The 24841-nt window shown below is 36.5% G+C and overlaps 4 protein-coding genes across 6 annotated transcripts; 3 read left to right on the top strand and 1 right to left on the bottom strand.

Annotated features, from left to right (window-relative positions):
* Nucleotides 1-235: 235 nt before the first annotated feature.
* On the top strand, nucleotides 236-1276 carry LOC133879145 (uncharacterized). The gene has a single exon (XM_062317689.1). It carries the CDS (start codon nucleotides 236-238, stop codon nucleotides 1274-1276), a length of 1041 nt encoding a protein of 346 aa, XP_062173673.1.
* Nucleotides 1277-9625: 8349 nt separating this feature from the next.
* Nucleotides 9626-15980, top strand: LOC133879743 (uncharacterized). 3 transcript variants are annotated; one of them, XM_062318499.1, is made up of 6 exons: nucleotides 9626-9747; nucleotides 11243-11514; nucleotides 11596-12247; nucleotides 12347-12546; nucleotides 13338-13582; nucleotides 14095-15980. In XM_062318499.1, exons 2-6 carry the CDS (start codon nucleotides 11243-11245, stop codon nucleotides 15510-15512), a joined length of 2787 nt encoding a protein of 928 aa, XP_062174483.1. In that variant the 5' UTR covers nucleotides 9626-9747; the 3' UTR covers nucleotides 15513-15980. The 3 variants fall into 3 exon arrangements, with proteins under 3 accessions (XP_062174483.1, XP_062174484.1, XP_062174482.1); XM_062318500.1 differs by lacking the exon at nucleotides 9626-9747 and adding an exon at nucleotides 9868-10003; XM_062318498.1 differs by lacking the exon at nucleotides 9626-9747 and adding an exon at nucleotides 11069-11109.
* Nucleotides 15981-18077: 2097 nt separating this feature from the next.
* Nucleotides 18078-20517, top strand: LOC133879422 (transcription factor DUO1). Its single transcript, XM_062317996.1, has 3 exons — nucleotides 18078-18389; nucleotides 19115-19373; nucleotides 20020-20517. Exons 1-3 carry the CDS (start codon nucleotides 18199-18201, stop codon nucleotides 20515-20517), a joined length of 948 nt encoding a protein of 315 aa, XP_062173980.1. The 5' UTR covers nucleotides 18078-18198.
* Nucleotides 20518-22053: 1536 nt separating this feature from the next.
* Nucleotides 22054-24841, bottom strand: LOC133880605 (uncharacterized). The gene is made up of 4 exons (XM_062319590.1): nucleotides 24295-24841; nucleotides 23863-24021; nucleotides 23614-23722; nucleotides 22054-22605 (listed from the first exon to the last, which is right to left on the bottom strand). The coding sequence occupies exons 1-4, from the start codon at nucleotides 24811-24813 to the stop codon at nucleotides 22391-22393; spliced, it is 1002 nt and encodes a 333-aa protein (XP_062175574.1). The 5' UTR covers nucleotides 24814-24841; the 3' UTR covers nucleotides 22054-22390.

The raw sequence follows: 24841 nt of genomic DNA, 5'->3' as shown, positions 1-24841 counted from the left end.
TAGGAAGAGCCAGGAGGATCTTCGAAATATCATTGAAAACGATGAAAAAAAAATTCGTCTTTGCTATTCAGAAGATTGTGGCCTCGATAGTAGGGATTTTGTAAAAATGATTCTATTGGATGCCATCTTTATAATTGAGCTCTTCCTAAAGGTTAGAGAAAAAGGAGAAGATGAAAAAAAGTCTCAAAGGAAAGACAAAAAAGCGGAAGAAGAAGAAGATTATATTCTACGTAAAATGTGGCTGGCAAATGGTATATACTATGACTTGTTATTACTTGAGAATCAACTTCCTTTTTTTGTTCTTGAGAAATTATATATGTTTGCCTTCAATGACTCTTCCGGTCGCAACCATCGCGAAGAAGGCAAACAAGTTGAGGAACACAAAAAGGACCTGATGAAACAGGATGCTCCATTTGTCAAGCTTTCCCTCAATTACTTTAAAAGCCATGATGAAAAGAAACAGTCCGTAGTCGGTGAGGAACTAAGGCATTTCACAGATTTGCTAAGATATTTGTTCTGTCCACAAGACATGGAAAGGCACTGGACGCGTAAAATGGAACAGTGGAGGCGTGAAGAAGGATGTATGGGTTCATCCAAAAATAAAAAACGAAGGGAGTCCAGTACTCAATTCTGTGCCACAAAGCTTGACGATGCAAGATTGGAATTCAAAGCTAAAGATGATAGACGCTTACTTGACATAAGACTCCCTGGGTGCTCGGGACGCTTTCCATGCTGCGCTTTGTCATGCCTCGTTCCTTGCTTACCATGCTTGACCTGCTTGATCTGCTTTCCGAGCTTGACATGCTTACTTGCGTGCTTCGGATACCCTATGCATATTTTCAAATTCCCACAACTTGTGATAGACCGCAATACTGAAGCTATATTCCGAAACCTCATGACTTTGGAGCAATGTCATTATCCATCTAAAACTTACATTTGCAGTTATGTTTTGCTATTGGACCGTCTTATTGACACTGAAGAAGATGTGGATTTGCTTGTTGATAAAAAGGTCATTGTTCACCACCTCGGTTGCAACGCTGAAGTGGCGACTCTAATTAACAAACTAGGAGATCAGATTGTGGCAACTACACCCTCTTATTTCGATGATATCACCCAAAAGCTTAATGACCACTGTGAGTTCCCTTTGAATCAAATCTTGGCAATCCTGAAAAGAGAGTATTTCCCCAATATTTTTAGAGGCACAGCAACTATTGTTGGACTTATTGTCCTGGGTTTCACTCTCTGGGATTTCATTAGGTCTACTAACAATAAGTAGATTCGAAGTATGTATGGTTTAGTGTCCGTTGGAGTGCTTTTCTTTTAGTTGCAATGGATGCATGACATCTGAACTTTGTAATCCTACTTAACTTGTGATATCCTACCCGTCTTAATATATGGCTTGTAATCTTCAACTTTGTAAGTGGTTTATGATATTTCAGCACTAAAAATTGTGGGAAATCTGTGTGTTTGAGCATCCATTGAGTGTCTATATTTTGGCCAATAGAGTTCTATATATGCTCTGTACATAATAGTTTGTTTTCAAATTAATCATTATTTTCTGGTCACAAAGTGATATCAACATATTTGTTTAATTGAATTATGTAGATGGTGGTGATCCAGTGCATCATTTTGTCCATTTTTGTGCATCATTGCATAATACATTACAACAAAACATGCGTTGACCAAATAAGATCATTGTATAGAAAATTCATTATACCAAAACACTTTCTTTTTTCTTCAAATTAAACCCTTACGTTTTTTTTTTTTTTTCACAACGTTCATAACTTAAAACTTGGCATTAATAGCTAACATGATAAAACATTTCACAAAATAAATAATCGCCAAGGATGTCTCTCAAGACCTTGCCTTCATGATTCTCTTTCATGTTAACTGTCCAACCATACTAATCAGTCACCAAACATAAGGGAAAATGTGAAAGAAATAGAGAAAAGATAGGATCTTTAATGCCTTGAGCGAAATAATCATGCCTCTTACAATTGCATAAGATATATATGCATACATCACGCACATGTGATTTGGAGAGATCAAGATACGTGATTCATATGATAATCTGGTCCAGTTGACCATTGTGAACCATGCACCCTCATTAGAGATAATTGACCATTAAATGTGAAAGATGGACTTACATATGATTAGATTTGATTTGTTTTTTTGATTTTCTAAGCAATGGAGCTCTTACAATTTAATCGCTTGACAGTAATTGATTTTTCATCTTTTTCTATGCAAGATATAGAAATATCAATAACCTACCAAATTCCTTTTTTAATTTGTATTTCTTTGAATACACGTAAGATCGACACCAATATTTTTCTTTTTTAAAACAAGAGAAATATTTGAGAGCTCTGAGTTTCTTCTTGTATATTCAACATAATGAATGATTTACATCAGAAATGAATATTTATACTAAGACTAGAATTACAATAATATGTATAGCCCATATCCAGCTCACACCCCACGCCATCTAACAGTTTAACAAACTCTAACTTAATAACCAACTTGTTAAACTAACTTTGACTTGTTGACTTCACACTAACTGAAAATTAGCTCTATACTCCCCCTCAAGATGAAGAGAAATATCTAATGCATTCATCTTGGACTTCAACAAATGAAAAGGACCTCGAGCCAAAGCCATCGTGAATATGTATTCAATTTGATCTTGAGTACTGATGTGGAGGGTGCGAATGAGACCTTCTTGGATTTTATCTCGAATGATATGACAATCAAGTTCGATATGCTTTGTGAGTTCATGAAATACTAGGTTTGCAGCAATGTGTAGTGCAACCTTGCTATTACAAAAAAGTAAAGCAACTTGAGGATGATAAACTTGAAAATCCGTTAGTAAAGAAAAGAGCCAAATGAGTTCACATGTTGTTGAGGCCATGGAACTATACTCTGCCTAGGTTGAAGATTGAGAAACTGTGTTTTGTTTCTTTGATTTTCAAGAAATAAGTGACTCACCCAAGAAAACACAAAACCCAGTGATGGATCGACGAGTATCAGGACACCCCACCCAATCCAAGTCACAAAAAGCTTTTAAGTGGAACTTAGAGGAAGAGTTGAAGAAAAGCCCTTGACCAGGATAACTTTTAAGATACCTCAGTGTTCTATCTGTTGTATCAAGGCTGTTGTCTTGTGAAAAATAAATATGACTTTTAATTTAACAAGTGTGTGTAATAGTGTGCAACAAAATATCACAATACGGAAAATAAAGAGACAGATATTTAGTTGACGAAGTGGAAACTCAATTAAAAGAAAAATCACTCTAGGACAGCCAAACCCAAGATATCCACCATTCAGAAGACAAAGCTAATACATAGACAGTAACACTCACATACCCGATGCAGCGATCATATCTAGCACTCTAACGTGTAACCTAACACGAACGCCTCTCAACCAAGTCACCTACTTGAAGGGGTTTCAATGGAATCCTTTACCTTAGGGCCAACCCCTAAGATAAACTTCAGTTCAGCACAGCAACAACACTTGGCAGCGGCTTCAGAGTGATCGGATCAACACAATAACTTTTACAATATTCTCTCTAAGCTCTATGGAATTCAATACCGAATTCTTACAAACAACATGCCTAAGCCTCTATTTATTGGCTACAAGAATCCAAATTCGCGTCTGACTTGAATTACCTAGGCGGCGTCCAGACGGTAATTGAGGGCATCCGGACGAACAATTGTGTGATTGGCTTTCCAAATTCGCTTGAAATTCTTTCCTGAATAGAGTTGCATCTGGACGGTGTTGCCCTAGCATCTAAACGGTTGCACTTTAGCTACACGTAATTTTCATATCAAGGCTTTGAGCGTCCGGACCATGAGGTATGACGTCCGAACAATTGAACTGATGCACGTAATTTCAATGTATAAGGCTTAAGCGTCCAGACCATGAAGTCTGACGTCCAGATGGTTGAACTTTGTATGCATAACTTGTCTTATCAAGGATAGCGTCCGGACGAGTGCAATTGTCTTCCCATATCTGTGTTTTGGAAAGAAATCTTTCAACTTGTCAAACATTGAAAGGCGTCCGGACGTGTTGCTGAGAAGTCCAGATGGATGCAAGTTGGAACAGTTCGAAGGTTCTCAACACAGAGGAAGGTCCGAATGGAAGGTTCTCATCGTCCGAACGGATGATGCTTGGACAATTGAGCGTTCGAACGGAATATCACGTCGTACAAAGGGATGCAAGGGATTCGATTTCTCTGACTTGAAATATGTGCAGAATCTTCTAGAAACATATCTCTGAAAAAGAAGACTTCTGAAAATGACTGAACCCCTGATAAAAAGAATCATTACATGAAAGTGATTTTGTCGAACAGAATGCAGCCAATTACAAACCAACAAACTCCCCCTTTGGCCATTTTGGGACAAAAACACTTGTCCGGTTAAAAATACAATCCCGGTCCAAATCAAAAAATACTCAACCTTTTTTGTCACAAAATGACAAAGCGTAAAACAAAGTACTAGAAAAACCACAAATAAATTACTCCCCCTAAATGTCTCAGCTGGACAAGGGTAAACAAAATAATAAATATCCAAGAGTTAAAATGTTTAACAAATTATAAAAAAAAAAAAAAAAAAAAAAAAAAAAAAAAAGTCTCAAAATAAATAAAAACCAAACACAAAAAAAAAAAAAATAAAATAAAATAAAAAAATCAAGTAGCCTCAGCTATAGGTGCATCATCCTCGTCATCACTGCTACTGATGGATTGATGATGGTGCTTGAGGCATTCCCGGATGTCTAGCTGGCTCTGCTCCACACAGAGGTCAATTAGCCACATGGATTATTGCCACGTCGCCACTTAGCCACGTGGTAAATAAGCCACATATCTAAAATATTTATATTTTTTTTCAATTTTTTAGGAATTGAAATTTTTTCAAATTTTTTTTTGAAATTTTTTATAAATTAGCCACGTGCTTTATTGGACACGTCGCCAATTGGCCACATGGAAAATAAACCACATGGCTAATTATTTAATTTTTTTTTCAAATTAAAATTTTAGCCACGTGGGTTATTTGCCACGTGGCTATTTGGTATATAAATTAAAAAAAAAAAATTAAAAAACCGGTGCGGTGCGCATTTGGTATATTGAAATTTCAAATTTGACTTTATAATTAATTGTTTCAATTTTTGTTTTCTTTCTAAAAGCTACCTCACATTTAATGCTATCTCCCTCTCTTCACTTCCACTCTCTTCTCTCTCTCTCTCTCTCTCTCTCTCTCTCGTCGACCACTCACTCTCACTCTCACTCTCTTCTCTCTCGTCGGTCTCTCTCTAAGAAATTCCGTCTCACTCTCACTCTTCTCTCTCTCGTCGACCACTCACCCCTTCCAGCCCGGCCGCACGCCACCACCCGGGGAGATCGGCTGACTCACTCTCGCCGGCCGCCGATCTCCGTCAACCACAGATACTCTCTCTCTCTCTCTCTCTCTCTCTCTCTCTCTTATCCCTTGATGTTTCGGTGATGCAAGGATCGGAGGATCGGCCGGATTTTGAATCTGATTTTGGGTTTTTGTTGTTTTGGTTTGATGGTCGGGTTCGAATCCGGTGACTGGGCGATTTCCAGTGACTGGATTTTTGTTGTTTTGGGTTTTTTAAATCCAATTTCCGGCGACCGGGCGATTTTGGTGATTCTTGGTTTTTGTTGGTGATTGTTGTTGATTTTTGGTGATTTTTTTGGTGTTTTGTAAGTGATTTTTTGGTAATGAGTCGACATATGATTTTTGGGGGATTTTTTCTATTGGATTTTATGGGGGAAGGAAGGGGAAGATTTCGCTAGCCTTAAAGAAGTTTCCGACAAGGTAAAAAAGAAAAGAAAAAAAAGAAAAGAAGAAGATGAACAGAAAGAAGAAGAACAGAAAATAAAGTATGTTCTTCTTCTTTTTTTTAAAAGAAAATGAAGTGGTTAGCGACGTGGGTTATTTCCACGTGGTTAAAAGTGCATTTTTTTAATAAATAAATATAAAATAAAATGCATTTAGCCACTTGTGAGTGGCACGTGGCTAAGTAATCACGTGTATAAAATACTACGTTGCTAAGTGACATTTAGTGACAACCAGATTAACCACGTGGGACCCACGTGGCTAACTGCATGTGACTAAATACCAAGCTTTTTGTAGTGCTAATTAGTGTCGCATGTGGCTAAATACCAAGTTTTTTGTAATGTTATTTAGTGTCGCTTGAACAGTAAAACGACTCTAATTTGGAGTCCCAACCCTATGATTAATAACATTTCAAAAGCGACACTATTCAAGTGACACCAAATAAATAGTATCACTTTATTGCCCAAAATATATACTATTCACACGACACTAAACAATGTCTTTTTTTTTGTAGCGAAGAGAAAGCTAGAGAAATATTTGACAGCTTTGAGTTTCTTCTTATATATTCAACGTAATGAATGATTTACAATATCATAAATGAATATTTATACTAATTAAGACTAGAATAACAATAATCTATACAACGACTCACATCTAGCTCACACTCCATGTCGTCATCTAACAGTTTAATAAACTCTAAATTAATAACCAACAACTTGTTAAATTGACTTTGACTTGCATGTTGACTTTACGCTAATCGAAAGTTAGCTCTATATCAACTGTTGCAATAAGAACCATAGCTCGACACTAATCTTGGCAACATCCATATTAAAGTTTCAGAATAAGTAATCCTTCTTCAATAGCATGCAAATTTACAACCTGATACGCAAAGTCATGAAGAGGAGTTCAAAGAATAATTTCATTACACTTTGAATTATTAATGTTTAATGAACTGCCAAAGAAACTCTATATCAAATGCTTACAAACTGTAATTACAATTCCATCGATCTATGCAATTTCAGTAGACATTGCGAGTGATCAATCCCTCAAGGTTGAAATAGGAAAAAGGAAAATCAGTGCTGAAAATCATGTTCCCACTTTGTTTTTTTTACAAGTGATCAATGCTCATGCTGTCGGACAAACTCAACTACGGCTCCTGTGCTCTTGTCCCACTGGGGTTTTAATTACCTTAAAGCAAGCAAAAATTTATGGAAGTCCATAACTGCAGCCAAGATGTAAGAATTACCAAATAGAGAGATTAATTTTCTAATTGTACTAATTATAGATACACTGACAAATGTAGTATATATATACCTCAAATTTTACTGCATCATAGTAGAAAAAACTAACAGAAGCACATGAGTGAGGGAGCTTATCATAATTCCTGTTGAGAACAAATCCGATCATGTGTCCAACTCAAGCAATCTCATTCAAATAAGCTTATAAATGGATAATTTAGTGGGTTTTATACTACTGAGTTGGTGAACTCATACTTTCACCTATGCGAACGTGACTAACACCACGAGATTGACTAACACCATGACCGTGTAGATGTTGATGCTTTAGCTGCAGGTACCACGGATGTAGACGATGACCTAGTGGCCTTATATATGGGGTACTATGGCTAAAGCTCATCGCGATAGCTATATGTCACAGACTCGAAGATAGTCCATATTTTGTAAAGACTATATTTATACGGCTTGTGTCGCATGTGACACATATTTTGTACAACCATTCTTTTAATATTTAATTAATACTTTTATTAAGCCTTAAATAGATAGGCTATTGTATGGTTCCGTTGTTGTAATTAACATATGATAATTTTATAAGATTTAATTTTCGCTGCATATATGTTATATTCTGATATATCAAGTACATATTATGGAATGTGTACTATATGTTAGCTTAGTGACTAATCGTCATGCCAAAGTGATTATTCCATTTTGTATAAAAATAAAAGAAAAAATGGGTTGTCACAGATAGTTTTTGGCTCAAAGCTTTTTACAACATTAAAAGCAAGAACTTAACGAAGATATACTCAATTCTCAACTATAACATGCCTCCTTTTTAAAAGCTAGCATTTTTCAAGCGTTTCGATACATAGAAAGTAGAAACGGCCGAAATTTAGTAATTTAAGAATCTATAATTTTTTTAAAACCGTAAGGAATCCTGATCTAGAAGTGGATATACACCTGTAAGATAATGTTTAAACATGCATGGACATTCTACTAGATCAGCACCACAACCTTCCAATCAAACTTAATAAGTACGTCTAAAATTACTATAAATTTAGCAAAAGGGGAGGAAATATCAACTTGGGTATAGTAACTTACATAAATTTATCGCTGCAAAGGACATCCATTCTTGCCATTTCTTCAATTGCTGTCATCCTTTTTGTAATGGCACCCTTCGAAAATGAAAATTACATTTCAAACAATACAAGCATTGGTGTTTGAGTTTTATGCTGTGTTTGTTAATGAAGGAAAGCACAAAATTGAAATTTTTTTTCATTTGGTAAATATGAGAACCATTTGGATAAGTTAAATCCGTTGGACAAGTTTGGAACTGATATGAGTTGGTTCCACTTGTCTTACTTATTATCAGCAGAAACTTTGGTTGTATAAATTTCATAGTAGCCGATTGTTGAGAGAGAGAAAAGAGAGAACTAGCCCAAACACCATCTCTTTCCGGGAAGAATCTCTATTTGTGTGATAGTGAGATTTGAGTGTATTAGGACTTTGGATTCTGAGTGATTGTTTTTTTTCTACTATTTTATATTATATTTTTAATAGTAAATTTCTTCGTGATCGCCTCCGCCAGCGAACGTACTTTACATTGACAAAACCACTTAAACTTTGGCATGACTTGTGTGCGATCGTCCTGCCTTATTTGTCATAATTGTGGTCTTTTATACAACAAGTAGTATCAAAGCATTTAGGGCCTATTTGCTCTATACACACAGAGGCACATTTACAAGTAAACAAATCATGAGATGAATGTATTATGATACAGCTAAAGGTAATACACAGCTTGATCAATGCTATCTCTTAAATTTGTTTTCTTACTAAGGCTTGAGATAGTGGTAGATTTGCTCATTTAACTTGATGCCAAACCAAACATCCACAATGAAGCTCCACCATTTGGCATCTATTCAAGCATGTAGCTATATATCCACGTGGTAGGCATCTACTGGTGGTGGCAGCAGTGGTGGTGCTCCTACGGGGTTTCCCTTTGTTTGTTTTTTTTTAAAAAAGAAAAAAATTATTATTTTAATTTGATATGGCAAAAAAGTTTATGGGCACTAACGGACGTTCATTGCAAATTGGCAGGAAATTCAACGGAACAACCCATTTCAAATTCCCAAAAAGCTTATGTAGTTAAAATTGAAAAAAAAAAAAAGAAAAAAAAAAAGAAGAAGCTTGAGGTGTTATTCAAAATAACACTTCGACTTAGTGATTTATCTTAGAGTTTTCCTTATATTTTTAAATTATTTTCGTATGTATTTGAGAAAAATAAAAGAATGGAGATTAAAAATCAAAATTTTAAAAGAAATGTTATATATTATTATTCTCATTCTATCTTCATTTCACTGAATTAATGGGTAGTGCTACATTAGTGATAAAAGTGGGATGCCGTATAGCATATAATATTACTCAAATTTTAATATCAAAATCACTTAAAAGCGCAAAAAATAAAAATTAAAAATTAAAAAGTGGACTACTACCATAAAATTATTAAAATATAATTAACCGATCAAAATTGACTGAAAAACACATCACCGAAGGGTTTTAGGCTTTGAGGCTTATCATGGTTCAACACCGTTTACCCGCTGCCCTCCTCCGCTAGTTTCCTCTCTCACTGAGACTGAGAGACCACAAAACAACAAAAGCTTCTTCACCAGGTAAACCCAAATACTGTATATATAATATGGGTATATGTATAGCTTTCTTTATATGTACAAATATAGGTATGGGAATGCTTCTCACTTCCTGTTTATGTGGTAGTTTAGCTACTTCACTCATCTGCAAAAGGGTTTCTTTTGAAAGAAAATTTCTCTGTTTGGTTACCAAGAAAATGTGAGAAAAGCAGAGGAAAATGAAAGATTTTGCTGTGCTGTCAGAGTTTTTATCATTTGGGACGCGACAAAATTGAAACCTGTAATTGCTTGGGAGGTTTAATTTGTTGGCGTGGGCAATTTTGTTTGAAATTTTTTGGGTTCTTTCTTTTTCTTGATAGCCAATTCGAATGATTATGCAGATTTTCTTTAGATGGTATTGTTGGAAATCCTACGTTTCCTTGAATCTGTTCTTATTTGTGAATGCCCTGAGTTTGAAAGAAAATCCTCATTTAAGGTACCATCAAGCCCTAAAACATATCACAGAGTTGGGCCTAATGGCATTTCCACCATTAGTATGGGGGTAGTGGGTTTGGTTGCGGTTCAAATCCCTGAGTAAAAAGGGGGGGGGGGGGGGGGAGCGAGACGATGAACAAAGCAGTTGCTGAAACTTGGCAGCCTAATTGTGTGGTTGTTTTGGCTCTTCAACTGCTAAATTAGGACCCTAGCTTAAAATTTATTTTTCACTCTTTTCTGTGATAAGAAGCAGCATTCTCTATAAGATTGCAACCAGATTTATACTTAGATCCTGGCTTGAGGTTTGAATTCTTATTTTGTTCTGATATACCAGATTTTTTATGAAAACTTTGAGATTTGTGAATGTAACGACCCAGAGAAAAGTGCTAGCCACATTTACGCTATCACCTCAAAAGGACTAGTCAATTTGGAACTTCTCTCGAATTCTTTATAAAGCCCAGTTTTACTTAGTAACTAAACAATGTGGGACTTAACACTCGTGACTATCTTTATAAACTGTCCACTCTATGTGGACAACTCCACATCTTCCCAATATGGGACAAGGTTGTTACAATGAATTTGTTAAATATTATAGGCCGTAGGATTAAAGATTTTAAGTATATAAAATATTTTTTGATAGGTCAATATACAACTCAGACACCCATCTGGGATTCAACCTATGATATTGCCCTCCACCCTTTGTTATGTGTTTTTTGTTGGGGCCCCCGGATTGGGGGGGTGGGGGTGGATGATCTCCTCTTGATGTGAGGGCCATTGACAAGATTGCCATCTGCTTGTGGTTCCTTATGGTTCCGGATTTGTTGTATCAATGTGTTTCAATTCGGTGTTTGTACTTCTTTTAATATTATCGTAGGTATCGTCCGTCTAATTGTCTCTAAACTTGGGTTTATGGTTAGCATCTTTGAACAAATTCAGTCTTCCCCTAATTAATTGGACGATGTGTGCTTGTTTCTTTTTATTTTTTTAATTTATTTTTCATCTGTAAATATTCTAGTTGATGCTGTATGCCTGTATACTGTTGCAGATGGCGAGATGGGATGAGATTCTGTCCCTTCCTGTACAGAATCCTCCAACCTTGGAGTTTTCTTCTGCTGACCTTGTGTGGTCAAAGGTGGAAGGTTGGCGTGACAAAACTAATAGAGTTGTTCTAATCCCCTTTGCTAGAGTAGATGATTTTGTTCGGGGTGAATCAGCAAATAAAGACTGTCCAACGAGATTTCATGTTGAGGCAAGGCGGCGACGGCCTCCAGAGATGGCTTACAAGCCAAAAGTTGATGGCATTCTTGAATATATTCTGTAAGTTGAAATTTTTCCCTTTAGCAGCTCCTAGTAACTGGGCCTGCATCATGAGTTAAAGTTATCCTGTTGATTTCGTAGGTATTGGTGTTCTTTTGGTCCTGATGACCACAGGAAGGGTGGCATTGTACGACCCAGTAGGACTACTTATGTCCCAAAGAAGAAAAATGCTGGCCGGCCAAATACTAAGAGAGGGTGCACCTGCCACTTTATCGTGAAACGCTTAATTGCTGAACCATCAGTAGCGCTCATCATATATGACGACGATAAGCATGTAGATAAGAAGGGGTTGCCATGCCATGGTCCACAGGACAAGAAGGCTGCTGGAACACGTGCTATGTTTGCCCCATATATCTCAGAGGACCTCCGTTTGCGTGTCTTATCTCTACTATATGTTGGGGTTTCTGTGGAGACCATAATGCAAAGACACAATGAATCAGTAGAGAGACAGGGTGGGCCTTGTAACCGTGATGACCTTTTAACCCACCGGTATGTTCGGAGACAGGAGAGGAGCATCCGACGTTCTACATATGAACTGGATGCAGATGATGCAGTCAGCATCAGCATGTGGGTTGAGAGCCACCAGGATCATGTTTTCTTTTATGAAGATTTCTCTGATTCCGAACCTATCACTTTGGGCATTCAAACAGAGTGGCAGTTGCAACAAATGATTCGATTTGGCAACCGCAGCCTTCTGGCTTCTGATTCAAGGTTTGGAGCAAACAAATTAAAGGTCTGTTTTTATTTTGTAGTTACATTATTTATTTAAAGTTCATGTAAAGTCCTTAGTGTCATGAGAAACTAACTATGCTCTCTCTGCAAATTGATCTAGCATCCCATTCACAGTCTTGTTGTATTCAACTCAGACAACAAGGCTATTCCTGTGGCTTGGATAATAGCACCAAGGTCTGCTAGTTCAGATGTGCATAGATGGATGAGGGCTCTTTACAACAGAGTTCGCACAAAAGATCCTACTTGGAAGTTGGCTGGGTTCATTGTGGATGATCCGCTAGCTGATGTCCTTACAATCAGGTTGAGTGCTAAATCTACCACTCAAATTCCAAACAGAATGTGGCTAAGTATATGCTTGAAGAATTACTTTTCTTAGAAAATTATTCCATGGATCGCATTGGCTTATAGAGTTGGTTACATGACAACGTGATTAGTTTGTTTCAAAGCACTTGATTCAGTTTTATCTTAAATGGATCCACAAGATCTAAAGCAATATTGAGCCCTTGACACCCCTGTATCTAACCTACCTGCTAAATTTAGGGTTTAACTGCTTGTTGATCCAGATCATCTTGTTGATGCTCCATCTCTTGTATTCTATGGCTCAAAAGTAGCTTCAGTAATATCTTGACCTCAATTAAATTTTTATTCCTCAGAACTGTGTCATTAGATGTCTACCTTAGGCAGTGTTCATTTCATTTCTTCTTTGAAATCTATAGATCTTTTGGACTTTTAGATTGTGATTTTTAGGAGTTGCTCTAATATAGTTCCTGTGTACTGGAGCATTCTCTTTTCAAATGAAATAATTATTTACTTTTCAAAAGAAAAGGCGGCTTCAGTAATTTCAGAGTACATAATTGCTTATGGCAAATGTGTGATCACGCTAAAGGGACTGACCAAAAACCTCTTTTGGGGTTGCTAGTCCAATTTATGAGTTTGCCTTGGGCAGTCTGGAATAATAAGCATGCTGAAAACTTCTTGTACTGGAGCATAACCTTTTAGCATGATAAGCTGTAATTTCTTTCTTTCTTTTTATTTTTTAAATTGCACTCGCTTGAATTGTTGAATTTATATGTCTTATGCATTATTCTCAGGGATGTGTTTGAGTGCTCGGTGTTGATATGCTTTTGGCGGGTCCGTCATATATGGCATAAAAACTTAGTAAAGAAATGTTTGGCAACTGAGATGCTAGTGGAGATTTCAAGACGGCTTGGGCAGGCAGTGGATAAAATCTGCCAAGGACAAGGAACCATTGGCTTGTTTGAGGATCTATTGGATGATTTTATCGATGAGTCAGATTTTACAGATTACTTTAAAGCAATATGGTATCCGAGAATGGGTTGGTCTCCCCTTTCTAAATAGAGGATTTCTTTTTCCCTCGTGTGAGAGAAGCTAAGAATTGTATCTCTTATTCTAGCTCTTCAACATTTACTAGCATTTCTTGGAATGGACTATATCCTGCAAAATGATTTATGGGCTTCGAAAATTAGAGTAATACTAGAAGTCCCTCTTGTGTCACTCTTGTATTCCTCCAAAAATGAGGTGGCTTTTAAAATCACCATTGGGCCATTGGAAGAGACTTCTAGAATTACTCCTGAAATTAATGTTGATCTAATTATCAATATCAAAATCTATGGGGTGTGTGTGTATATGTATTTATGTACTTGTTTTTGGGGATATGGTCAGTCCTATGATTCTCACCCAATTGAGTCAGCAATCTTAGTTGGTAAAAGATCAACTTGATTGTATAGGGTAAAATTATGAAGTCTTGCTCTAAAGTAGTCTGTAGTTTTTTTTTTTTTTTCTTTGTTGGTAAGTTATTATTGAATTGAGACATTTCTCCTGAATCAGGAGCATGGATTGCAGCGCTAAAATCTCTTCCACTTGCCAGCCAGGAGACATGCGCAGCAATGGAGTTTTACCACAACCAATTAAAGCTCAGGCTTTTGAATGAGAAGGACCCTGGTGTTTATCAACGTGCCGATTGGTTGGTTGATAAGTTGGGTACAAAAGTGCATTCTTACTTCTGGCTTGATGAGTACTCAGGGAAGGATGATTTTTCACGATATTGGAGAGATGAGTGGGTGAGTGGTTTAACATCTTGGCGCAAAGCATTAAAGATTCCAGACTCTGATGTTGTCATAGAAGGTAGATGTGCAAAAGTTGCTGACCAGCTTAATCAAGATAAAGCTTACGTTGTCTGGAATCCTGGTTCGCAATTTGGTATTTGCAATTGCAGTTGGGCAGAAATGGGCAATTTGTGTGAGCATATGTTAAAAGTTATTAACATATGCCGTAAACGAGGATCTACTATGCCATCTATCAGCTTATTTCAGTACCAGAAGGCATTGATTGACCTGCTACACTGCCCTCCCCATGATTCTTTGATTCGTGATCATGCTGTCTCTTTAGCAGTTGGTATACAGAAGCAGTTAAATGCACTAGTTGATTTAGATAGCAGCCAGCCTACTTTAGATCCCATTCAGAAACATACTGTAGATAACATTGAGCAGGAAACTGTTGATATGGATTGTAATAATCAGGATAAAGAGTTAGTAAATGAGAGTAACTGTATGGATGAGGATGTATCAGCTCATGATGAGAATTGTGAGGATGTAAATGATGTTCCTGACAGTATTAGAGGTGATGTGGTTCGAAAAAATGAAATGATTGATATGGTTGCCAGCGGAAATGGAATTTGTGGTGAGAATGCTGGAGAAGAAATTCCTTGTGCTCAGATGGATGTTGAGCCATCATCCATCTGTATTTCCCCACCTAGGTTGTATTCTGTTGATGAGGTTGTAGCTAGCAATGTCTTTTCAGAGGATGGAGATAGAGTTTTAACTGATACGGGAAGCAAGAATCTACCTCTCAATGATGCTCCCAGTGACGGGAATCAGTTTCAAGATGATCTCTTAGATAAAGATTGCCATGAGAGTATGATGGATGTGGAGTCGCAATCCATTGATGGTCCTCCATCAAGTAGGGAGTTTCTTGTGCAATGCACAGTGACCCATCAAAATGTTCTCCCATATAATGATGTTGGGTCTACAGTTTGTAGCACTCCTCTTACTGATCCCAAGACCTCTGCATCTATATCCTTGCCTGTTGAGTCACAGGTGGTTGATATGGTTGAAACTTCAGGTGTCATCAAGGAGAATGAAGGGATAGAATTGAAAAGTACTCATAATCACATTGCAGATGATTCTGATGTTGGTCATGATGCAAAGGCAGTTAGCAGCATGATGACTGAACACACAGAATTGTAGCTAAGATGCTGCTTGGTATGGCAAGTTACATCGGGGAACAATGGCCTTCTCAGGTTTCAGCTCATGAATCTGGCTCGTGTGAGAAGCATTCTTCAATTGCTTCTTTTTTGATTGGTGTAAATTTCACAAGGGTGCTGGAAATGGAGAATCTGATAACAATGTTATTTGCCAGCCAATGTTTTTAGTTGTGTCAACTGTACGGCCGGTGAAGGAACTGTTTCAGAGCCACCAAACACGGGGCAGATGCTGGTGTTGTGATTAGCAATGGCTGAAAGTGGTGCTCCATCTTAGTCTCTTCATGTAAATATTTCATCAGTTTAATTATAGCAGGAAGGCTGACTCACCTGATTAGTTGGGGAATTTTATATTTTTGTAAAACCTTTTACCATTTTTGGGAAGTTGTCAATAATGGCCTCTGATCTTTTATTTATGGAGGAGAAAAGAAATGCCTCTGTTTTGCCCTGGTCACATTTGTATTGTATTGAGTTTAATATCTATTGAACTTGCCAGAAAGAAAGTGAATGTTGGGATACGTGTCTTACTCATGGGAGCAGGTTCTTTAACCAGAAAATGACAAACAACAAGAATGACAGTATGTACATATTGCCTGGAGCTTCTCAATGTTATTTTTTACCAGATTTTTTCAAAGTTTCTTGGATATCCTGTACCCTTTCTTTGCGTAAGTCCAAATTGGTAAGAATCAGCTTTCTTTGCTATCATTGTAGGTTTTATGTGCAAGTTGTTCTGTAGAAAAACAGCAGAATTGCATCTTCTGCAACAAGAAACTTGTATGTCTTTAGAAAGCTGGACAAAGTTTGAGTGCGTTTGGTGGAACGATTTTGTCTACTAAAAGTGTGATTTTATATCAAATCACAAAAAATGTATTATTTGGGAGTGCAATTTTTAAAAAATTGCGATTTGAAAACGTAGAATAATTTGTAGTTTCAAATTGTAGACAAGGGGAGTGCGTTTAAAAAAAAAAAAAAAAAAAAAAAATTAAGTACTAAACTGCGTTTTTACAAAACGCTTAACAACGTTTTTAAAACTGCTATTCTTAAATCGCACTTTTAAAATCACCAATTCAAACGAACTCAAATAATCCAATAATTTGACATGGCAACCACGTGACACTAACATAATTAAAAATAGTAAGTTATGGTTCTCTAAAAGATATTGAAATTCTTCATTTATTTATTTATTGTAAGTTAATTATTTTCTCTAATAGATCATTGGTAGCCAAGGGTTAGAGAACGACCATAAAACCCTGTTCAATAAGTGTAACTGATCTTAGAACTTTGTTTAATAAGTAAAACAAATTAGCTGTTCATTCTAAAGTTGGGTAGTAAAGATTGAAAACAACAAATCACTTGTAAACTTTGGGATAACTTGACCAATCCTCATAAATAGTGAAAGTGGATAGATTTTTTTATTATTATTATTTTTATTTTATTTTTTATGAAAAACCATTAGGAAGATGTTGGGCTGACAAAAAAAAAAAATTCAAGTCTTGCTTTAAAATCAATTAAAAAAACAAATTAATTCAATTTTGAAGTAATTTGAATTTGAAAGCGCGGTTTTTAAAAATTTAAGATTTGAAAACGTAGAAAAAATTGTAATTTCAAATTGTAGGTAAGGGGAGTGTGTTTTTTTAAAAAAATAAAAATACAGAAGTTTAAATACTAAACTGTGATTTTACAAAATGTTTAACTGCGTTTTCAAAAATTATATTTTCAAATTCCATGTTTTAAAACCACTATTCTTAAATCACACGTTTTGAAATCTCTAATTCAAAACGGACTCAAATAATCCAATAATTTGACATGGCAACCACATGACACGGGACATAAATAAAAATAGTAAGTTATGGTTCTCTAAAGGATATCGGGATTCTTTATTTATTTATTTATTTATTGTGAGTCAACTATTTTCTCTAATAGATTATTGGCATCCAAGGGTTACAGAATGACCATAAAACCCTATTCAATAAGTGTAACCGTTATTAAAACTCTGTTTAATAACATTAGCTAAATCTGGGCAGTAAAGATCGAAAACAACAGTCACTAGTGAAATTTGACCTAACTTGAACATTCCTCATAAATAGTGAAAGACTGAAAGTGGATAGATTTGGGCCATAATTTGAATTTTTATTTTTATTTTTTAATGCAAAACCATTAGGAAGATGTTGGGCTGACCAAATTTTTGTTTTTTCAAGTCTTGTTTTATAATCAATTTTTTTTAAAAAAAAAAATAATAAAAAAAAAATAAAAATAAAAATAAAAATAAAAGGAAAAAGAAGAAGAAAAAACAAAACAAAAACAAATTAACTCAATTTAGAACTAATTTGAATTTGTATCCAATTTTTGGGATAATATTAACTCAAGCCTTGTTTTTAAGCGCCGTATTTGAAACAAGGGCCATTTCTGTCATTTCATAAGGTGCCACCTTTCAAACCAGAGAAAAATATGGGGAAGTGGGGCTGTTTCGTGGAGCGTAGAGGGAGTAACCGTCTTAACTGTCACTCCAAACAAGGATAAGGAAAACACCACACAAGAGAGAAAGAGAGAGTCAAGAACCAGAAGCAGGGAAAACCCAGTGAAGCGATTGAGATAACAAAGGAAAAAAACAAGACAAAAAAGTCAGTGAAAAGGGTATGTGTTTATGAGAGATATTTGGAGTTTTGAGAGTGATGGAAGGGAAAAGAGACGAGGGTATAAGGAAAGGGCCATGGAAAGCAGAGGAAGATGAAGTGCTGTTAAACCATGTGAAGAAGTATGGCCCCAGAGACTGGAGCTCCATTCGATCCAAAGGCCTCTTGCAGCGGACTGGGAAGTCGTGCCGCCTTCGTTGGGTCAATAAGCTTAGACCCAATTTGAAGAAGTAAGCAAGCCTTCACCACCACCATTAATTGCTAGTTCTATACATGTTTGTTTTTATGCAAAGTGCGTTTATATGTACGTCTCTAGAATTTTGATGATGGGTTTCTCTCATTTTTGCTTGGGGTGTGTGTCTATGCAACTACGCAACTGTTCTGCCATGAATGTAGTGGTGTTTGATTAAAATCTTGATCATGGGTTTCTTTCCAACAATGTTTGTGCTGGTGTATCTATGTAGCCCTATGTAATTCTCCCATGGATGAAGTTGTATTTGATGAAAATGTGGATCATGGGTTTCTTTCCAATTGTAGTCAATACCATGTTTAATGCCTTGCATGATGTATAACCAAGATATTTGATTATTTGTGATGGATTTCTCTCATTTTTGCTTGGGGTGTGTGTCTATGCAACTACGCAACTGTTCTGCCATGAATGTAGTGGCATTTGATTAGAAGCTTGATCATGGGTTTCTTTCCAATTGTTGTCAATATTTGCTCCATACCTTTTCTACTGTATAACCAATCCAACAATGTTTGCACTCATGTGTCTATGTATCTATTTATCTTATGCGAATCTCCCATGGATGTAGTTGTATTTGATGAAAACGTGGATCATTGGTTTCTCTCCAATTGCTGTCTATACTATGTTTAATGCCTTGTTTGATGTATAACCAAGATATTTGAGACAGATTTTCTCTGATTTTTGCTTGGGTGTGTGTCTTTCCCTAAGTGGGTGCAAATTTTCACTAGAGGAGGAGAGGGTGGTGATTGAGTTGCAGGCACAGTTTGGGAACAAATGGGCGAGAATCGCGACGTATCTGCCAGGAAGAACTGATAATGATGTGAAGAACTTTTGGAGTAGCAGGCAGAAAAGGCTGGCAAGGATTCTGCAAACTTCAGGGACATCCTCCAAATCACAGAAAATCAAAAGGGAGGTTCAGTCTTATCATGGTTGTTGTCAAGGGTCTAACAGTTTTCCTGCATTGGAGGTACATTTGGATAATTCTTAAGTTACATTTATTTGATTTTAGGATGTTGAACCAAAATCATAAGTGTTTTCATGTAGTTTTTAAACTAAATATTATTTGCAGAAGTTTAGAATGCCCGGTTTTCGTGTTTTATATGGATATGAGAAATGACAATTTCCATTTTTTTCTTTTTTCTTTTTTTATTTTTTGCTCAAACCCATTTTTCGTCGCACTTTCATTTGTTACTCTTGATCAAAGTTCGTTTGGTAAAACTTTTTAGACAGTGCTTTTTGCTTTGGAAAATGCTAGAATTACAACAAGTGCACTACAAGTGCACAACTCCAAGGCACATTGAAAGAGATTTACATGTGTGGGTCACACCCTAATGTGCTTTGGAGTTGTGCACTTATAGTGCATGTATCATTTCCCGCTTGCTTTTTGGTTGTAATGTGAGACATAAAACAAATAAAAAAAAAAAAGTTTGAAGTGTTTTGTATTGTTTGTTGATGCTTTTGTTTTTTTGCTAAAAAGCTCTACAAAAAAGCTATCTTAAAAAGTGTTTTCAAATTAGCCTGCCCACCACCTTGATTGGGGATTGTTCATTCTCACAGACATTGGTTTATTACAACTTTTTGTTGGTGGATAATTACTCTTTAATCTTTTTTAGGCTCAAAAGTTCAGTTCTTCGTCGGAGGAATCATCGGCCAGGGCTCAGTCATGCTCATCATCCTGCATTGGGAACTCTGACCTGATCAAAATGGTGCCATTACCAGATCTTGTTAACCCCAAGTTGCTTAATTTGGAGACAAACCTTATTCATCATGAATTCTCCCCGGCTGAGAAGCACCCATCATGCATCGAGTCCCAAACACAAATCCCTTTTATTCTCCAACCAGAGCTCACCTTCTCACCAGAAAGCCAGGACCTCTTGGCCAGACTTGAAGACCCCAATATTTTTGAAATGTTTGGACAGTTAGACGCTTCTGGTCTCGGAAATGGATCTCAGCTTTCCATTGGACCTCAATTATTTGAACTGGTAGGAAGTTGTAGAACTGGTGCTAATGAAAAAATTGACAATTCCATTACCCCCGACAGCTTCTTCGACGACTTCCCGACAGATGTGTTCGATCATATTGAGCCGCCTCCGAGCCCTTCGGAGCGTTAAACTGTCGACGACATTGTGTACTTTGTGTTGTTAGAGGCTAAACCTTGTACTAGTTTGTTTATTAGCTAGGATTTGACAAGGTCCCTGTGGCATAGTAATTCTTGTAACTGCTTGTATTTGTACTAAGACTCTGTGGCCTAACATATAATGACAATTTGCTGCTCCAGTCTGTCAATGTATGTTCATGAAGTAAGCATATCCCAGACTTTCATAATGCAGAATAAACTATGACAGAAAACAGAGAACTCGAAATGATTGATTTTCCAACATATTCATATGTTTATATTGGCTTTGTTGGTATCAATGATAGCACATGTTATTTGTTAAAAAAAAAATATATTGGCTTTGTTGGTAACGTTGTTTTCTTTTCCTTTCTCTTTTCTCTTTTCAAAACAAAAATATTAACAAACAACTTAAAATACAAAACACTAAAAATTATTTTCACATTTATGTCACATCAAGATATTTGGCTTACGTGCTATAAAAAAACTATGAACATGTGTTGTAGTTCTTTCAACGAGCCAAATTTAATTTCAAGTATTCTTTTGCAAAACCTAAACCAAAAACAAAAAGCACCTTACAAAACATGTTAACGAGCCAATAATATCTATCCTCTTAGAGCACTCCCAATGGGTTATATACATCTCAATCTAAAATAGCAAATCAAAATCAATTTTATCTAGTTAGCTAATGAGTTTTAAAATGTATCATACATCCGATTATCTATTCTTAACTCTATATTTTATTTTATTTTTATTATTCTTCATTATAGAATTTTTTTTTTCACGTGGGTCCCGCTTGAGATAACTCCACTACTTTACACAATTTCCCTTAGATCTCCACTATAAAGGAAGAATGTGTAGTCATGGAAAGAAAAGGTTAAAAGAATAAAAAAAAGTAGATAAGTGAATAATATAACTTTACTTGTAGAGTTGCACAATTTATGGAATTAAGAAAAATCTATTATAGAGTTTGAATACATAAGCCGATGGAATATCTTTTTAGCACTTTTATTATCTATTCTAACTTAAAGTTGCAAATCCATTGGGAGTGCTCTTAGAATCAAAGCATTATAGATGGTGGCAACCATTAGCGTTTAAAATGTTTAAACATTGAAAAAAAGGGTATTAGATTCTTTTTTAATTTCTTTCAATTCTTTGAAATTAACAGGGCTAGAAACAAAGGTATCCCAAAACAGAGGAAGCCCCTTCAAGACCATCACATGCACATATGCTGATAACGCTTTGAAACAAGGAATAACATATTCACGAATGAATTCGTTCAAGTAAGCAACTAATCACTTTGCGTTAGACTGATTTTTGTAAGCTTTCAAACAATTCCTAGATTCTTTTGGCAAAAAGTTCAAGCAATGCTCTACACAAAACCCTTCATCACTTCCCTCGTTCAATTAACTTAGAAGTTTTTGCCCGTTTCACTGTACTAAAAGAGAAAAGGTGACATTGTAAGGAACCTGCGGGATAAAGACAGAGAAAAGGGAGAGGGGGGTTGTTCTTTGTAGAGAAGAAAAAAGCCATATAGTGAGCACTGGTATAAACTTCATTCATTAGAGGGAAAATTCATTATTTTCGAAATACATCCTTCTTTGCTAAAACAGGGGAAAAAAGGGGTACATTTATTCACTTCTATGAAAATGACAATAGGTCTTACTCTGAAGAAAGGAAGGTTCCTTCATTTCTTCTCTTCTCGCATTACTCAGTCAAAGCGAAAAAAAATTCACTTCAATAAAGAACAACGCTTTTGTCTGATTATCTTGCACATCCAATGAACCTCAAGACTAAAAGAATTCAAATCAGAGGAATCCAATGTAAAATGCAGGCAACCACACAAGAAGAAAGGGTGTTGTGCAGGTTCACTACGCCATTCCATTGACGCCGTCTACCGCAGCAGGTGATGGAAAAAAACTGACTCCATTCTGGCCATTGCGTGTAAGAACCTCAAAACTTCCAGCAGTAAATGACTGGTCTTTGTGGACGATGGGCCTTCTTAATTCAGTATATGCACAATAATCTACTTCATAAACTGTGACATCCTTCTTGAATGCAGATACTGCCACCCCAACTCCTTCCCCTGCATAAACACAATTCAACAACAACTCACTACTTGGAGGATGTTTTTGCTGAAATATAGAGGAACTTTCTTTCTCTTTTTTTTTTTTTTTTTGGTTGGGGGAGGAGGGGGAGGACAAAGGTGAATCATCACCATTAAAATATTAATTACATAATTGTCTTCACCTTTTTTTATCGGTTTAACTTTCTGGAATAAATTGTAATTTAGCATAGTGCCATATAAGAGGTCTTAAGATGAATCCGGACTCTTCCTTGTTCGTTTTTCTATTCCTAATTAGGTATTTCCTTTTGCATACTTCCAGTGTACTAAAGGGCGCCTTACGCTTTCAATAAATCTAAATTTACTTATCAAAAAAAAAAAGATGAATCCTGACTCTACAATTTAACCCTGATTTTAGTTAAATATTTCGAATATCGGACCTCACTTATTAAGAAGAGTTTGAGTCTACACGTGAGAAAGAGTGTTCAAATATTTTTTTTTCTATTTCGTTTTAAAATATTAAATAATTAAATTCACTGTTGTAACAAAGAGAGAAAGATCCAATTGCCAACATTTGTCCTTTGCAATATATAACGGCATAGACAAATCAATCACATCAAGTTAATTAATGGCTTCTATAGGTATTCTAAATTATACAAAATTATAGAATTATTGTGTTCTATTTCCTGGTATGCTTTTATGATTAGAAACTCAAGATTGAGAGATTCACTAATTTTGACCAGACAAACGAAGATGGTTAATTTTGGTTGAAACTTGGACAATAACCCATACCCAACCATTTGGCTCCTATAGGAACCAATTTATTGCGTACACCATCGTACCGATTCGTGGATTTACTAGCAAATTTGGCTTATGTGCTGAAAAACTAGAATAAATGATGATGTATCAATCACCAAGAAGTGCATTACACAATCATATTAATATTACACAATTGAAACTGCTAAACTAATTCTTGATATAATGAGAGAGATTGAAATTCAAGAGAGTGTCAACAAGAATGAAGCATACCATGTGTGACAAGCAGCAAGTTTTCTGTAGGGTATTTATCTGCCAGTGCCTGAACAGTATGAACATATCTATCCCTTGCACCCATCACTGTCTCTCCCCACTTCGGCAACTAGGGTTTCCTCAAACAAAGAACTGTCTATCAGCCACACTCATTGTGCAAATATATACACCCATGTCTAGTTATACCATGAAATTCTTGACAGAGAATGAAAAAAAAAAATCAAAAGGTTATTCTAATTCCATGCATACCTCTTTATACACTCGTTCCACAGTGCTGTCTACTGTCCCAGCTGGAAGCATTGCTTCAAGCTCTGAGATATTGAAGCCAAAATCTCCATCTTTAGGCTCTAAACCAGGTCTGATTGCTTCATTGTTTAGCATCTCACATAACCCATACTCGATTGAGGCCTGAAAATTGATTACCCAACAGAGTATCCAATTACCATCATATGGAAATATCAAACTCTACCAAAACACACAGATATCAAAGGAATATGTACTGCTCTACTCCGATCGGGACGCTGTAACAGTAAAAATCAGTTTTGAATCATTCTTTTAAGGGCTAATTTTCATACAAAAGAGAGATGATGTGGGAATAAAAATCAGTTTTGAATTAATAAAAACTTGTAAAAAAATAAAAATCATGGGCCAATTTTTACTGATACGGGAATCATATATAACCTTGACTTTGGAGGGATCGATGGAGACTTCATCGGCGGTGAGGGCGTTGGGAGAGTCATCGACGGCGCAGAGAGCGGAGATGGCTTGGAAGGCGGTTTGAACGCAGCGGAGAAAGGGGGAGACGAAGACACGGTGGATTGGGAAGCCGAGTTGGGTCCGGATCCTCCGGCCCTTGCAGAAGGCCCGGACCCGGCCCGCCTCAAACAGCGGTGGGTCCCAGGGCCTCTTCGCCGTCGCCACCCACAGTGGCTCGAAGTTGTCCATGCGGTCCCCGTGACGCATTACGACGACGTTTTGGTGTTCCTGCGAGGTGTTAGGTTCCGCCGAGGAGTCCATTGCTTGCGGGAGAGAGAGAGATATAGAGAGAGAGGTCTTGTTTGGATGAATCGATGTTTGGGAAGGAAAGAGTTTTATAGACAGGCGAGAAGGCGAGGAAAAGTGTTTTTTCCAAGCAGAAAAGCCGAAGACCATGTGGGTTGACCCGATCGAGATTCTCCGCAATTCACTGATACTGGACATTGCAGGCCTCTAACGGCGCAGAAAAATG

Source organism: Alnus glutinosa, chromosome 10 (genome assembly GCF_958979055.1).
Source record: "Alnus glutinosa chromosome 10, dhAlnGlut1.1, whole genome shotgun sequence".
Lineage (NCBI taxonomy): Eukaryota > Viridiplantae > Streptophyta > Magnoliopsida > Fagales > Betulaceae > Alnus > Alnus glutinosa.
This window is presented reverse-complemented; position numbering and strand designations above follow the sequence as displayed.

Coding starts and splice junctions, on each gene's coding strand:
- LOC133879145 (XM_062317689.1), top strand. CDS start 236: ATGTGGCTGGCAAATGGTATATACTATGACTTGTTATTACTTGAGAAT.
- LOC133879743 (XM_062318498.1), top strand. Junction 11,515..11,595: donor GGCATTCTTGAATATATTCT/GTAAGTTGAAAT, acceptor TTGATTTCGTAG/GTATTGGTGTTCTTTTGGTC. Junction 13,583..14,094: donor AATATGGTATCCGAGAATGG/GTTGGTCTCCCC, acceptor CTCCTGAATCAG/GAGCATGGATTGCAGCGCTA.
- LOC133879422 (XM_062317996.1), top strand. CDS start 18,199: ATGGAAGGGAAAAGAGACGAGGGTATAAGGAAAGGGCCATGGAAAGCA. Junction 18,390..19,114: donor CTTAGACCCAATTTGAAGAA/GTAAGCAAGCCT, acceptor TCTTTCCCTAAG/TGGGTGCAAATTTTCACTAG. Junction 19,374..20,019: donor ACAGTTTTCCTGCATTGGAG/GTACATTTGGAT, acceptor AATCTTTTTTAG/GCTCAAAAGTTCAGTTCTTC.
- LOC133880605 (XM_062319590.1), bottom strand. CDS start 24,813: ATGTCCAGTATCAGTGAATTGCGGAGAATCTCGATCGGGTCAACCCAC. Junction 24,022..24,294: donor TCGATCCCTCCAAAGTCAAG/GTTATATATGAT, acceptor ATCAATTTTCAG/GCCTCAATCGAGTATGGGTT. Junction 22,606..23,613: donor CTTGCTGCTTGTCACACATG/GTATGCTTCATT, acceptor GTGTTTATGCAG/GGGAAGGAGTTGGGGTGGCA.